At 31.7% G+C, this 16849-nt stretch overlaps 2 protein-coding genes across 6 annotated transcripts; one reads left to right on the plus strand and one right to left on the minus strand.

Annotated features, from left to right (window-relative positions):
* The first annotated feature begins 2244 nt into the window (after positions 1 to 2244).
* LOC112797539 (sterol 3-beta-glucosyltransferase UGT80A2) lies at positions 2245 to 9451 on the plus strand. 5 transcript variants are annotated; one of them, XR_011881452.1, is made up of 14 exons: positions 2281 to 2632; positions 2953 to 3149; positions 3688 to 3924; positions 4409 to 4520; positions 5555 to 5725; positions 6489 to 6552; positions 6764 to 6821; positions 6917 to 7094; positions 7218 to 7360; positions 8080 to 8182; positions 8272 to 8348; positions 8421 to 8484; positions 8568 to 8717; positions 8983 to 9451. XR_011881452.1 is itself a non-coding variant. In XM_025840530.3 (14 exons), exons 1-14 carry the CDS (start codon positions 2518 to 2520, stop codon positions 9187 to 9189), a joined length of 1860 nt encoding a protein of 619 aa, XP_025696315.1. In that variant the 5' UTR covers positions 2281 to 2517; the 3' UTR covers positions 9190 to 9451. The 5 variants fall into 5 exon arrangements, 4 of the variants coding, with proteins under 4 accessions (XP_025696317.1, XP_025696315.1, XP_025696320.1 ...); XM_025840530.3 differs by having other exon boundaries at positions 8437 to 8484; XM_025840533.3 differs by having other exon boundaries at positions 2492 to 2632; positions 2966 to 3149; positions 8437 to 8484.
* A 167-nt stretch (positions 9452 to 9618) lies between these two features.
* LOC112797538 (protein LUTEIN DEFICIENT 5, chloroplastic) lies at positions 9619 to 14624 on the minus strand. The gene is made up of 15 exons (XM_025840529.3): positions 13985 to 14624; positions 13434 to 13650; positions 13210 to 13281; positions 13012 to 13122; positions 12542 to 12733; positions 12255 to 12416; positions 11749 to 11844; positions 11569 to 11670; positions 11349 to 11381; positions 11173 to 11253; positions 11011 to 11093; positions 10547 to 10678; positions 10399 to 10459; positions 10151 to 10216; positions 9619 to 9975 (listed from the first exon to the last, which is right to left on the minus strand). Exons 1-15 carry the CDS (start codon positions 14335 to 14337, stop codon positions 9799 to 9801), a joined length of 1938 nt encoding a protein of 645 aa, XP_025696314.1. The 5' UTR covers positions 14338 to 14624; the 3' UTR covers positions 9619 to 9798.
* Positions 14625 to 16849: the final 2225 nt, after the last annotated feature.

Here is a 16849-nt window from a genome sequence, read left to right on the forward strand (position 1 = left end):
AGATAAGTTTTCTACTAAAAATGGTCTAAATATTTAGGTACATAAATACTTATATGGAACTGAATTTTAAAGTAGTAGTAAGTTTTTGTCTTCAAAAAATTGTTGAACTACACTCTACAACAGCGTTAGTTTTAGCTATTAAAAATCGTTGCATTAGGTTAAATAATTAAAACATCTATAAAAAATCGTTGCAGTAGATTAAATAATTAAAACATCTATGGTGAGTTTTGAGAAGCAAATACTTGTACAAATAGATTGATATGACAAGAACATAAACTTCAGTTAAAATGTTTATGTATTTCTTTAAATTTTCATGTAGACTTCATTAGAATGGCATTTTCTAAAATAGTTTTTGTCTGATTTTTTTTGGGCTTTTTGTCCCATTATCTATAAAAGAGTAACTTAATTATTTTAGATTACTCTTTATTATTGTTATTTTATTTTTCTATAATTTTTTTATTAAAAATATTTTTAAAATAATATACAGTAAAAGAATAACATTATTAAATCAGAAAGTATCAAAATCATTCTTATTTTATATATTTTCAATATATTTATTTTCTAATGTATATTTTATATAAATAATTAATTAATAGTTATTTATAATGTACAATATTATTATAAATAAAAGAAAATTTTAAAATATTTTAAAAAATATTGATATTTTAATAATATTAATTATAAAAAATATATCTAATATATATTAATTGAAATTAATTATTAAAATAATTAGAATGCATTATTCTAAAAACATTTGAAAATTAAAAAAAGAAAAGACTCAATTACTATGCTTTTGACAAGAAAGGAAAGTTAGTACCAGAAGCCAGCTACATTGACTGACACAAGTTATAAACCTTGCTTTTGCTTGCAATGCATTGTCACTGCAATATCCATCATCGTTATTAAATGCACACGTGAATATTACCAAAAAAGGATAAAATTATATTCTATATAACTTGTAGTCCCAATATCTTATTGGGCCAAATTGGGCCTGATTATTTAATTGCATTTACTTACATAACTCATTATCTACATTGAAGCCCACCTGCGTTCATATAAGCCCAAAAAGAAAAAGTTGATTGGTATATCATCATGCATATACCGCCATGACCAAAAAAAAAAAATCATGCATATACCGTGTGTTTCTTACTTTCTTGCCAAATATTTGACACTGACATTACAGAAAATTTTATGAATGTATATGCATGGTTCATCAGTAAAAAATTTAAGTATGTTGATTATTTCAATATTATTTTATGCAACAAAAACAGATTTCTATTGAATTAAATTATTAATACTTAATTAGAGAGAGAGATGTTGAATTGTTGATACAGTAAACAGCTACTTTTTCGGTGACCTATGTCTCCAATGCATGCGTGCGTGACGCCACGACGCGACATTTATTCGCTTACTTCGTGCGCGTAACAAAAAAATTATTTATATTTATTAAATATTAAGTAGAATTAATGTATATTTTATTTTTAGCAGAGCAAAAATATTAAAAAATTATTAAAATTTATTATTTTCTTATCATTAATTAATTATTAATATTTAAAAATATAAAATAAAATATATTGTAATATTAATAAATTTAAAATATTAAATAAACAATTAAATAATAACAAAAAATAATAATTCTCATGATCCTAACATTTTTCTCAGCAAGATACAGTAAAAATATGCATGATTAGATTAAGTCAGATTTAGAATTTAGTTATTTGTTTTAAAAATATATTATAAAAATATAACAAAAAGAACTTTTGTAATTATATGTATTTAATGAATTAAAAATATAAAAACTTTTTGTTAATAATTCTTTTAGTAAAATATTGTTTTGAATAATATTTTAAAAAAATACTTAAACACTATTTATTAAATAAAGAATATTATATTCTTTAGTAACTAAACAAATATTATTTTTTATTTATTTTATTTTATAATAATTCAATTTTAATGTTTATAATATAAAATTTAAAATGTTTTATATTTTTTTAATCTCTAATGACAATTAAATTTAAAAAAAAAACTACACTCTTTTGCATTAGCATTAGCATTAGAGTTTAGAGCAAGTATTAACTAATGCATGACCTTAAAAGTATATTATAAGTTAAATAAATTAAATAAAAAATTAAAAATTAAAAGAGCAGTTAATGAGTTGTTGTTGAGGTAGACGTGGGTCTCAAGTCTCAACGGTCTCGTGAATGTCTTCTTCTTCCTCCACGTGTCCTCCTCTAACACTTTCTCACACTTTCCGAGAAAAAGAAACCAAGCAAGACGAAAGGGAAAGTGAGAGAGTACCCCAAAAAGAGAAAAAAAAAAATCAGAAAACAGCGTTCGTAAGAAACTATTATACCTTACCCATCGTCATCACCAAACTCTTTCTTGTCCCAACCACTCCACCAATTCACACCTATTTCTTCTTCATCTCGATCTTTCCAGAAATCAAGTAAACCAAAAAAAGAAAAAGAAAAAGAAAAAGATAACAATCGTTATACACCTTCACCGTTAAATTCGACGATGGCGGAATCTTCGAGCAACACTCGCCTATCGAATTCTTCCGACGAGGTTTCAGTCTACTTGGACGCCGAACCTCGATCTACTACCGACATTGCCACCACCTCATCCTCTTCAGGTATATCATGGTTCTTTTACGGTGTTAGATCGCGTTACGTTCTACTTAATCTCATGTAAGGTAGTGGAATTGATATAATTTTATCGGAACAGTGAAGAATCAAAGTTCATGTGGTTACAGTGTGTATTTTTTGGATAGTTTAATCAAAGTTCACGTGTTAAGTTCGGCCTTTTGTAGATTGCGTTCTGATTAAGGTAGTGTAATTGTTGTTAGTGTAGTTTATAGTAGAATATGGAATAGTGGCTGTGAAATTAAAATACAATGTGTATTTCAAATATGGAATGGTACTATTTTTGTGTTTTTGGATTGGCCTTACGCAGGGCATGTTGACAGGGACACGTCAATTACTAGGCATAGTTTGGCTGAAGTTATGGCTATGGCTGAAGCTGAAGCTGAACCTGCACCGACTCGTCATAGCCGGTATCACCGCCAAAAGAGTGCTACTAAAGTTAGGAAGAACACCGGAATCGGCTCCATTATGAAGTTCCTTGATGAGAATCTTCCCGCCAAGAAAAGGGTACCACAAAATATCACATTTGATTGATTGTTTATCTTCATGGAGTTTTATATTAAATATTTTAATTAAGGAATTTAGGTGTTGGACATATTAGATTTCTGCATCACTGATTTAGATGACTGCAGGGAAGTTCTGCTACCTAGAAGTGTTATTAAATGCCATTTGGAATAACAAGCTACCATAATGCTATGATATATACATATTACATTTTAGCTGTTACCTTGGTCCTGTATTATTTTTTATCACTTGAGCATTAGCCTATGACAAGCGGTTGCATTGCAGGCCACATAGAAAAAATATAGATTAGATTACTTAGATTATTAAATAAAATAGATTGGAAAAAATAATGAATTTGCAGGTAATAATTTTGTTACTAGTAAATATTTTATATACGAAGAAGATGTCACTTACTGAATACACTGGCATTCATCTGCATCTACTAGTGTTACATTTGTATCTTGGGTTTCAAACATCATAGTTTGGTGTTCTTAAATTTTCTATTTTGAATCTGAAAAAAATACATTTGCAAATGTTGCAGCTTCGATTTCTAAAAAGAGCTTCTGTGATTAAGGATGATGGCACTGTTGAATTTGATGTACCAAGAGATATCAATCCCCCAGAAAACATTGGAACTACGGTTACCTCTAGGGAACCTTGCAATGAATCTGGGGAAGCAATACCCTATCATGATATTCATCCACTTCAAATAGTAATGCTTATAGTTGGCACTCGGGGAGATGTCCAGCCATTTGTTGCTATTGGGAAGCGTCTACAGGTTTTTTTTTATATTCCTGGTTTCTCATGTATAATTCCTGGTCCATGCACCAAAGTAATATTTTTGTTTTAACTCACTAAGATATTAGGATGATTTGGTTTAAGCCCTTTCAAATAATTTGAACTTGCCGAAACAATTTATCATAAGTACTTTAGGGACTAAGATAAAATATGGTCTCTTGAGACTACAGTTATTGCCTTCCCTTGCACCCACTCCATAGGAATCTTGGCTTATTCTTGACCTCCAGCTGTGTATTTGGACTAATATGTTATACTGTTGTCCTCTCCTGTATCCTGTAACGAATGTCAATTGTGCTTCTTAGTTAGGGCAGAACAATATCAAAACTTTTTGAGTCTTTCAAAAATCTAGATGTCTTTATGTTTCAATTTTTCTTTTCATTTGTTCCTCTTAGACAATCGCAGCTCTTGTAATTTACTCTTGTGCTGTAATATAGCCTGTCTAAGACGGAATTTTTTTTTTGCAGGAAGATGGCCACAGAGTTAGGCTAGCTAGCCATAAGAATTTCAAAGATTTTGTTTTGAGTGCAGGCTTGGAGTTTTACCCTTTAGGTGGAGATCCCAAGGTTCTTGCTGGTTGTAAGTGTTTCTTATCTTACCTCTTAGATAACCATTCTGAATTTTGCTTGTTTTAATTTAATGATGATTAAAGAGTATATATGCTCACTAGAACTCCTATGTTTTAAGTGGGTTCACATTTTGGTGTAAATTGAATTGTAGAGAGTTAATACTCAATTTGGTCCCTGAACTTGCACGGGAGCTTCAATTTAGTCTCTGAAGTTTCAATTGCCTCTATTTAGTCTCCAAACTTTGCAAAGCATTAGTCCCTGGGACAATTTTTAGGCACACAAACGTTTAATGGAGCGCTGACCTGGACAGTCAGGTGCCACGCTAGAACCTGTAAAATTATGCAACTTTGGTTTTGGCGCTCAAATAGCCCAAAAACAACGCCGTATCACTTGCTTTGGTAGGAAAAGTTTCAATAAACACCACTTACGATGTTTTTGGGCTATTTGAGTGCCAAAACCAAAACGACGTCATTTTATAGAGTACAATGTGTCATCCGGCTGTTCACGTAATGTATGTGCGTCGTAAATTGTTTCAGGCACTAAATAGAGACAATTGAAACTTTAGGGACTAAATTGAGGCTCGCGTGCAAATTCAGGACCAATTTAGATAGTGGGATATCTCATGTAGCTATTTTTCAAACATAATTTAGATCCATTTCATCTTTTCAAATGAGCTACTCTCTGTCACCCTTGCCCTGTTAACAAGAAATGTCAACATGACACTTATGCTGTAGAAATAGACATTTATTTGCAAACATGAAGAAAAATATGGCTTGAATTGATACAATGACAAATTAACAGATGTTCAAATATTTTGATCTACTTCAATGAAGGTAATTGAAGAATTGATATCAAATCAAGAAATGTGATCTACTCTATAAGAAAGGAAGATAAAAAAAATTGGATGTGCCAGTTTTTACGAGAGGAATGTTGGTTTTATTCTTTTGAATGCATGACCACATACCAGTAGCCATATCAAAAAGATTTCTTCTCCTTGCTCATGCTTTCATATTATTAATATGTTTATTTATATGCTTTCTTCAGATATGGTCAAGAATAAAGGCTTCTTGCCGTCGGGCCGCTCAGAAATTCATAAACAAAGAAATCAGATAAAGGCTATTATCAACTCTTTGCTTCCAGCTTGCAACAGTGCTGATCCAGATACTCATGTTGCATTTAATGCAGATGCAATAATTGCCAACCCTCCAGCATACGGTTAGACTCTAAATTTTTTTTGTCCCTTTCCATTCATCACAATAACAAAATCAATAACATAGACAACAAAGTGTTTTTCTATTGTAATGAGAATGTAATAAAACATTTTATCAAATGACAATAGATTGTATAGTAACCGAAACTGGATTCAACAACAAACTTGCTGCCTGGTAAAATTTAAGGAATTTGATCCTCTAAAGTGTAGAGGTACAGTTTACAGATTAAAGTGCAGAATGGTAATCTCAGTTCATTATACTGTGCTTGTATTGTATAAAAATCCAAGCTGCTAATCCATAAGTGCAAGTGCATTTCATAGAATGCCATTCTTAAGTTTAAATTATTTTTTACAGTATCACCTAAAGGTACAATGGTTTGAAGATTACATTGTAAAATAATGAAAATGGTATATTGCTAAGAGTTATATAGGAGAGATTAACTTGCGACCTGTTTCAGCGGCTGTGAGAATCAAATCATGGCAGAAAGAGAAGGAAAGGGAAACGCCTTTCACCATTGATGATTTGATGTCTTAGTTTTTACAATGTCCATAATGAGTGAATCATATCTTAAGATCTTGACAAGAATTTCCTCCTTTTGTGTAACTAAGAATGGAAAAGTCAATCACAAATTGTTAATAGCAAATTGAAAGAAATTCATCGACAGAGTATAGAAATGACTATAAAATTAACAAATAACGTGGCATTGTTTACATCCAATGTATAATGAAAAAGTATCTCACGTTCTTTTAATGTATGAAATTATGCAGCGCATACTCATGTTGCTGAGTTTCTAAAAGTTCCACTTCACATATTCTTTACAATGCCATGGACGTAAGTCTTGCTTGGTACACGGACTAATCCTGCACTTAGTCACCTGTATTTTTGACCGAATTATCTGCTATATTGCATCATTCATTGACTTGGGCATTAGGAAGGTTCTCAGTAAGGCTCGTTTATTGATTTGTTGTTAGCATAAAGATTATATGAGCAACTAATATAGGTATAAGGATCTTATTCTAATGATGTTTGACTATATTTTCAGGCCAACAAATGAATTCCCTCATCCTCTTTCCCGCGTTAAGCAACAAATTGCATATAGAGTAAGTTACATGGCCTCGGAGAGTTAATCCAACATAATCAATCTATTAGTTTCACTTGATATGACTAAGTTATCAGTTTTTTGTATGTCTTTCAGCTGTCGTATCAAATAGTTGATTCTTTAATCTGGCTTGGAATACGAGATTTAATAAATGAATTTAGGAAGAAGAAGCTAAAGCTAAGGCCTATTACTTATCTAAGTGGATCTTATACGTCCCCTCCTAACATGCCCTATGGTTATATATGGAGCCCTCATTTGGTCCCTAAACCAAAAGGTTAGATATGCATTTATATTTTATAGTGTCATCTCATCTTTCCATTTTTGGCACTCTCTAACTCCAAGCTGTTTCTTGATGATGTTACGATAGACTGTTTGTGTTTTGCTTCTTGTTTTGCAGATTGGGGACCCAACATTGATGTTGTTGGATTTTGTTTCCTTGACCTTGCTTCAGATTATGAGCCACCAATATCATTATTAGAGTGGCTTGAAGAAGGCGAAAAGGAAGGCAAAAAACCTATATATATTGGATTTGGTAGCCTTGTGAGTTTCTTTGCGACTGTTCACTTGTTTGGTCTTTTGGATATGTGATTACACAGCAATAAATTTGCAGTTTTTTTCCCTCTAGTCTAGCAACCAGTATAATCTAACTGTAGTTGTCAAGTCTGTCCATTATGGAGTGATATCCCAGCACTAATTATTTCCATAAGCAGCACTCGAACTTGAGACCCTGCTTAAAGAGAATAAGTTCAACCAATAATTATTGGTGCATTCTTTTTTGTCTGAATATAACTTTCTCAGGTAACTTTTGCAATGAACCATAATTAACTCAGTGGCTTGTCCCTATTCAGGCATTGAATTGAATGTAACTTAACTTATTTTGTGATGGGACTTTGGAAAATTTAATGTGGAAGTGATAGTTAAGAGCCTAATTATTATGTCCTGTTCCAGGAAGTGTCCACAACTAAAGTTTGAGTATTCCTATACCAACAACACTAATTATGAGAGCTCTTTCCTGAATTGAGTGGTGTATAAGGATTAATCTTATTTAGATGGCAAAACATCATGAAAGGATAGCCCTAGAAGCTAAATGCTTGGCAATAGCCAAAGCAGATATAGAAAACCGCTGAGCTACTCTTTTTTTTCTATGTTGTTATTCTACACTTGATCTAGTTAACTGTCAAAATATTTGCCACTACTAAAATGTCTGCAAACCCATTCTAATGTAATTTCCTTTTCTTTTTTAATCTTATTTTGAGCAGCCTCTAGAGCAGCCAGACAAAATGACACAAATTATAATTGAAGCTCTGGATAAAACCGGGCAGAGAGGAATCATCAACAAAGGCTGGGGTGGACTTGGGAATTGTGAGTCTTGATTTTCTGCCTGTATCATGCCAGCAGTATACTGCATTTTTCACCTCATTGTGAAGCATATAGTAATTTCTGTTTCTCAGTGGCAGAAACAAAGAATTCCGTGTACTTATTGGACAACTGTCCACATGATTGGCTATTCCCAAGATGCAAGGCTGTGGTAAGTATACAACTTCTCTAAGTGGCTTAGAAGTCAATTGTTTTGAGCATAACATTGAAACTTGGTTGTAAGATGTTGTAAATTCCAGGTGCATCATGGGGGTGCTGGAACAACTGCTGCTGGTCTTAGAGCTGCAGTAATGTATCTTGCATTTGTGAATTTTGTAATCTAAGTGGTATATTCATCCTACAACAAGAACATCTCTGTTTGTTTCTGCAGTGCCCAACAACAATTGTACCATTCTTTGGGGACCAGCCATTTTGGGGAGAGCGAGTGCATGCCAGAGGAGTAGGCCCGGCACCAATTCCAGTGGATGAATTTACATTAGGCAGGCTGGTTGATGCTATAAACTATATGCTGAAGCCAGAGGTAATATATATATATGCGATCAAAGTGGTTAGTATTTGTCTCATACCATATGTACCAGAAAAAAGGAAAGTAGAGAAGGCTTTTAGATGTAAAGGGAACTAATCATCAGAGACAAAGCCAAGCATAAGATCCATTTATAATTTCCTCCTAAAATACAGCATGGAATCATACAGAAGAGAGTATAAATAAAACAAATGCAAGTTATGTTCACAATTTTGGCTTTTTATTAGCACTACATGTTTTACATCGAACTTACATCTCACAGGTGAAAAGGAATGCCGAAGAACTTGCCGATGCCATGAAACACGAAGATGGGGTGGCAGGAGCAGTTGCAGCCTTCTATAAACATTATCATCCTCAAACACTTGATTCCGAGACCAACCATCAACCAGTAGCCACCGTGCCTAGACTTGGGTTCTCCTTCCTAGGATGCTTTGGTCTCTCTAGATCTAAATCCACAACTTCTAGATAGATATCAATCCTCGTTATTCTAGATAGATATAAATCCTCGTACAACTAACTTGCTCACTTAAATCACATGTTCACCCTTCAGTCTATTCTAATGTAATGTGCCATTAAGAAATGTAAATCGTGTTTTTTTGTTCTGTGTAATCATCTCCATGGATATTTCTGAATGATTCATCAGGATCCAATTTACTTGTAAATGATAATCACTCTTCTCTCTTATTTAGCAGCAAATAGTGAATGTTCCTGCTCTTCATTTCATTGATCAATGCTACTTGTTTTACACCCACTGCTGGATGGAATGTAAATTCCATATATTTTAGGTCCTTTGTCTTATACTAAGAAATCAAGGTATATTAACTCGGATTCTTACATATGTTATTTCAGATATCATTATTCCAATCTCTGTTGACACTTATACTAGAAAAGCAGAGTATTTTGTGCATCCTTCTCTAAGTTTCTATAGATGAATTTATAGTTTGTGAATTCAGGTAAACTTTTTTAGAAGTTATGACGATGTGAAAGATTGCTGTGTTCCAATCTCATTACATGCATAAAAAAATGGATGGAAGATAGCAAAAGAACTATACATAATTGATTTCACAACTTCAAAGATTTAGGACTGAGCCTGATAAACTTCGCCTTTCTGACTTGTGTCATCTTTCCTCATGGATGGATCAATTTCCATGGTTGACATTTGTAACGAGGGCACAATTGGAGGTTTTATTCTGCGTGTAACTGTCATCTTCAACCCTTGTGTTGTATGAATTGTTGCTCCAGTAGTCATCTCAACCTATGACAGCAAAATTAATCATTCAGATTCTGCTTAGTACATTGCAGTTTCAGTGAAGCAATTGAATTTGCTTTAAGACCATTATTCAAGGCAAAAAGTTTTGTTAAAAACAATGACAGGTTCCTGAGACTTGATCAAACATTGTTAAATATCACAACAAAAGAAACAAACTTACTGGTGGGGCTCCAACTGCCATTTGAAAGTTGAACCGTCTAACAAGCATTGCAAGTGCTACTATGGTCTACCATAAGTATCATAAGATCATGCAAGTGAAAAATTTTCATTAGTATGTGAGGAATAGCAAATCATGTCTCATATTATCATAGGGTTTACGTCTCGAATCTCCTATAAAAAGGACAGTCCGGTGAACAAACAAATACACCCTTAACCTCACAAGTCACAACAATATAACATTCACATTACCTCGTATGAAGCAAACAAATCACCAACACATTTCCGCGGTCCTCCCCCAAATGGAAGATACCTGAAAGAGAGAGTAGCAATATTACTTGCATTAAAATAAAGTACAGAATAGAACAACAAAAATAAATTAAGTGCAGATAAAATATACTTGAAGTTTTGATTTGTCTCATTGGGGTTAGGTCCATCTACTGGCCATCTTTCCGGTTGAAACTTATCAGCATCATCCCATAGGTTTGGACTACGATGCAGGTTCCAGACAGATATAAAGATATCTTCACCTCTGCAAGTAATTGATGACATAAAATCATTACATTTCAGAAAAGAATACTCTAAGTTGGCCGAAACAAAAATGATCGATATTCATCCCTTAAGGTTACATCCTCGTTGTTTTAGAAATTACTGTGATTTCACATGTGAAGTAGTAGGTGTATAGCGCAATGTGAATTCAGCCATGAAATTTTCTATATAGGGAGGTAAGTGTGTTTTCTGTAACAGGGTAGTTTTCTTGATAGAAGAAAAGCAAGATATAAGTTAATGAAATCTTAGACTGGTTAGTGTAATTTACTAACGAAAAAGACTTACTAAACTAGACAAAGAATCCATTAGCATTACCTTTTTATAGGATACTTGCCGAGCATATCATTCTCAAGAGAGCGACGGATCAACACTGGTGGTTGAGGGTAAAGCCTCATTGACTGAATATTGAATAGATTTCAATAAGTTTAACAATTATAAAAAAATCAGCTCTAATACTATAGCAAGTCTCCTTTCTACCTCATTGATCACTCGGGTTGTATATCGGAGTTTCTTCATGTCTTCGATAGTTGGAAATCGATCCCCTAGTACAGAGTCAACCTATGAAATTTTATACATTGTTAGATTCTTGTGAGTGGGAAACTTAATCTTTACTCTGATAACAATCTGAAAGCTAAAAAAGAATCTCATGAAACCTCTTCTTGGAGCTTCGACACGACGCTAGGCTCCTGCAGCCAACAGAAACAGCAAATAAAAGGACTATTATTTTAGACATTAATGCATTATAAGTCAAGTTTACACATTATTAAATTGAACCACAAATCTGTTTGCATGCATGTGTACGTGCATGTGACTATTCGTGTGTGCCCGTGTGTGTGCGAGTGTATAATGCAGCAGTGAGACCACAAATTATACCTTTGATAGAAGATGGAAGGTCCAAGTTAAAACAGCAGCTGAAGTTTCATGTCCAGCAATGAGCATTGTCATTAAATCATCGCGGAGTTGCTTACTCGACACCTACAGAGTCATTAGTTTGCAATTATGTCAAATTCTTGTTTCCTCAACTAAAATAACTTGAGAAATAAGCTAACATACATCATCTCCTGATGCCAACAAGAAATGCAGAATACTTGGATCTTGCTCATTCATGTACTCCTCGTGAAACTGTAACTCTTCTTCGTCCACCATTCTCTGCAAATGATAATTAAAAAAAATATTAAAAATGTATGAGATACCACCACAGGTTTAGCACACTCTAGCATTGTAAAGGTTCACAATGGGAATCAAGTTAATTATTTTGGAGGTCCCTATAATTTAACTCAATTTTCAATCGGGTCCCTATAGCTTAAAAGTTTGTAAATAGTAATTAGGTGCCTACATTATACAAAAAGTTTTAATTTGGTCCTTATATTTTAAACATTTAAATTTTTCATGATTAAAATCTCCATAGTATACCAAAATTTTCAGAATAAATATAGGGCTTGATTACCAAAATTTTTAAACAAAAGCGACTTGATTTATCATCCAATGAAGAACTTCTAGTATGATTAAACAAACCATTTTGAGAATTTAAGCTTGCATCACCCTATGGTGAATATTACCTTGCATATTGCTACCAGCTCATTAAGTGTATCATTGATCAATTTGAGAGCAGCAGAAACCTTCCTTTGACGCGGTGATATGTCTTTCCATATTGGGATCTCCCATACTGGAATCGGAGAAACGCTTCGATCTTCTGCTTCTCTCAGTACAGTATATACAGCCTGATCTAATTAGGTAAGGTACAACAATATGAAGCTTGTATATAAAGTGATTTCACTATACTTGCTAAACTCAAACACCAAACATGATAAACATACAAGGGTAGGGGAATATTCGAAAAACATACCTCAACTATACCGGTATCATTTGTTAAACTGTCGAAATCATAATTGAATACTGCCTTTCCAATGATGTCCAACGTCAATCGAGAGAAAAGTGATTCCATCTCAACATCTTCCCCATCAGATGCAGCATCATCTAGCTTCTTGCAGAGCCTATCTGTGGCTTGTCCAAAAAGGCTAATCATTGCCACTACGTACTACATCACAATCAAGAAACAAAAACAAGAAAGAGATCAAGAAGTTGTAGCAAAGATTTACAAAAAAGTAAGGGTGAAGTAGCTATCGAATATCCAATCAATGCACGGTTCAATATACACTTCCTAACAGAGATACACATGCTTATCTACACAATGCAGGATTAGTTCATCCAATATAAGAAGTGAACCCTTTAAATCATGACCTATGCACCATAATTCTATCTAGCATATTAATTTTTTGGGACTTCAATAAATTTGTCCAAAAACACTAGACAAACCTTCAGATGCAATGCTGGGACTATAGCTCGTCGTCGAACTCGCCACACTTCCCCATCAGCCGGGATGAGCCCTGTCCCCATTACAAACTCTAGGATCTCAGCCAAGATACCCTGCAAATGGAAACTAGTACAAAATGAGGGCCGAAGCAGAAAGGCTGTTTTACAAGGGTAGTCATTCTTCACTATCGAATTGATCACCTTCGAATAAGCCTTTGAATTGTCTCTCAAGATGTGTTTTGCTATAGACGGATCAGATACAATCAAAAAGGACTGTAAACCAAAGAGAGAAACTCAGTTATCAACTGGATTTGAATCAATTTTCAGGAGCAAAAAATTGATCCGGTGAGAGCAAAATCCTCATTGCCTATCCTATTCCTGTGTAGTAAGTAATAAGGAATTGCTTACAAAGGGATGAAACTAACCTTTGGTCCAAAAGTCAACCTGAAAATTCCACCGTATGTGAGGTAAAGTTCATACAATGGAATGAAGAATGCCTCACTTCTAATAGCCTTGACAGATCCTTTTGCCTCAGGAATTTCGGGGTAATCACCTTCCCCTGCCGCCCAACCGAGCAAAAACCCCACAACCTCTTTGGGCAACCCCACCTTTAACAAGCTCTTCTTCAACATAGAACTTAAACTAAGATCAAAACCCACAAGAACAGAACAAACCATAACATAAGCAAATAAAAACCATGTCATATTCTTATAGATCATAACCAGTTCTTACACCATATCTCTCAATTTTTGCAGCTAACTACCCCCCTCTATTCCAAAATATCTATCATCTTGGAAATTTAGTATATTCATAGTTCAATGAATATGGTTACAGTGATATCCAAATTTATTGAATTATGAATGTACCAAATTTCCAAACCGACAGAGTGAGTAACTAACTAACCCCATCATAGAATTACAAAAGCAAATGCATGAAATAAGGTAAAGTCAGAAACTTTAAGGTTGTTTATGCATACCCAGATTGCTGCTTCACTGTGAATTCACCTGAGGCAATCCTAGCAGACAATTCAGCTCTTCTTTTCTCCTCAAGAAGCTTCTCAACACTCTTGACACCATCCTCGTCCTTAGAACTATTAGGGCCCCTTCCATTGGAAGAGGAACATGCAATCACAGGTGAACAATACCCTCTTTGTGTAGAAAGTGAACGGAAGGACCAACAAGAAGAAGAATAATAAGAAGATGAAGAGAAAGAAGTGATGGATTTGATTCCATTTATGTGAAGCTGTTTGTAACTGAATCGTTTGTTGGGAATAGAGAGAGAAAGAGGAGAAGCATGAGGAAAAGCAACATGGGAAGCCATGGGTAACATAACAAAGCACCAAACCAATAATAATCTTCACAAATAGAATAAAAAAGAAAAGGTAACAGTTTGGGTTAGTGTTAGGACTTGGAAAGAGATAAGTAAGTGGTTAATGGAGAACACTCAAAACTCGAGTGTGTCGGATTGTACATAGGAATCTTTGGAACCATCATATGCTAAACATGTGCAACTTGGTTACAAGATACCGTTTTCTCTAGCTTCCATTGTTAAATATGTTCGTGTCATAGTAAGCCACGTTTGTTTGGTCATCAACAAGTATAGTTTCATTTCTGAATAATGATAAAATACACTGATTTTGTATTATAAAAGGGTCAATTCATACCCTTTCGAAAAAAAAAAAAGGGTCAATTCATAGATTTCATACTTTTAGTATTTACTAGAATTGATGTAATTTACTAATTTCTATGGATACCAGAACCGTACTGAAGTGACCCGATTGACCGGGTTAATTAATAACTCAATTTAGATCCACCCAGCAAAAATAAAATGAATATATATTTTATAAAATATATAAATTAATTTAAAATTAATAATTATAAAATAAAAAAAATTATACATAAATTAAATTTTAAGTAAATTATAAAAATACTTAATTTGAATTTTTTTAATTTTATATTATTATTTTTAATTTTTTTAAGTAGTCATTTTTATAGATTATATTTAAATACTATAGTAGAAATATACAATTATTTAGATGAAATACAAGTTTGAATATAAGATTCAATAGTTGAAATTAATTTTAAATTTTATAATTTTATTTTTTTATTCACGATAATAATATATATTTTTAATAATATCGAAATTAAATAATATTAAAAAATATAAACTGTTAAAAAAAAGTGATATATGAATGATATAACTAATGAAGATAATATAATTAGACTTGAAAAACTAAAACTGTAAAACAAAAAATTATAAAGGACATGATATATAGTTAAATTAACATTCAACATTCCACTTTCTAATTTTGTTTTTTATGGCTCACAATACTACCATGTATTTTTAATAATATTATAAATGATATTAAAAACATAAATTGTTGAAAGAAAAAAAAAGTGACATATGTATATTATAACTAATGAATACAATTGTTGAAAGAAAAAAAATGATATATAAATATTATAACTAATAAAACAATTAGACTAAAATAAAATTATAAAATATATGATATATAGTTAAAATTAATATTTTTTTAGTTTTATTTTTTATGACTCACGATAATACCATATATTTTTAATGATATTACAATTAAATAATATTAAAAAATATAAATTATTGAAAAAGAAAAAATATATATAAATGATATAACTAATGCATACTATTAGATCAAAAATAAAAAATTTGAAAAAAAAAATTGTAAAGTTCTAATGTTTTAAGAATTTATTACCCAATATACATGTTTAGCAAACTAAAAAAAATTATGGACTTCAACCAAATCTTTAAATATTTGTGCAAAACATTAGTAAGAATGGAGGAAAAAGAATAAGAGACACGAGATTATGTGAAAAGAGGAGATAAAGAATATGTGCGAATTGAATGTTGATTTATATAGTAAACATAAGAAGGAGTATATAAAGAAGCATGAAAGAAGATGATGAATTATATTTTATTACTTAATTTATACTTATTAAAAAAAATATTAACATTGTAATCATATAGTATCCTACATAAAAATAAAGAATAAGAATATGAAAAATATAAAGTAACATAAAAAAATAATATCATAAGAATGAGAAAAAAATAAAAAAGAATTCTAAATTGTAATTTTATATAATAAATATAAAAACAAATGAGTATAAAAGAAGGTGATGAATTATGTTTATACCTATTAAAAAAATAATATTAACATTGAAAGTATATAATATCTTATATAAAAATAAAGAATAATAATTAAATACAAAAATTATAGAAGAATATAAAAAAAATAAATGTCATGACTCATGACTCATAACTCATGAGAGTGAGAAGCTAAGGAAAATGAAAAAAAAAAAAAAAAACTCTAAGCTATAGCACATGAAAAATAGAAACAAAAGGATTAAAAATCAATTCAATCAAAAATAAAAAAATTAAAAAGTAATTCAATCAGATAAGTAGTAAGTACATGATGCCAACCCAATTAATTATGACAAGGCATAATAATATTAAAAAATTATAGGACAAAAGAATTATTTGGATGAGCATTTACAAAAAACTTTTTTTAATGATTTTTTTAAAAAGAAATTAAAAATAAAAATAATTTTATATTTAAATATCTCATATAAAAATATCTTTTTATCTAATAATTATGTTTAGATAAAATAATATAAAAATATTTTTATATTTATTTATTATGTTAAAAATATATTTTTTAAAATAAAAAGATGACTACTGGTTAAACTAATTTTTAAAAGATTGGCTATTCGTTAAATTTGTCTCCGAATAATTTTTCTAATTAAATTAGTCCTAAAAAATTTAAATTTAACCGTGTTTGTCCTTCCATTAATGGTTTAACAGATTCTGT

This window comes from Arachis hypogaea, chromosome 4, assembly GCF_003086295.3.
Source record: "Arachis hypogaea cultivar Tifrunner chromosome 4, arahy.Tifrunner.gnm2.J5K5, whole genome shotgun sequence".
In the NCBI taxonomy this organism is placed as follows: Eukaryota; Viridiplantae; Streptophyta; class Magnoliopsida; order Fabales; family Fabaceae; genus Arachis; species Arachis hypogaea.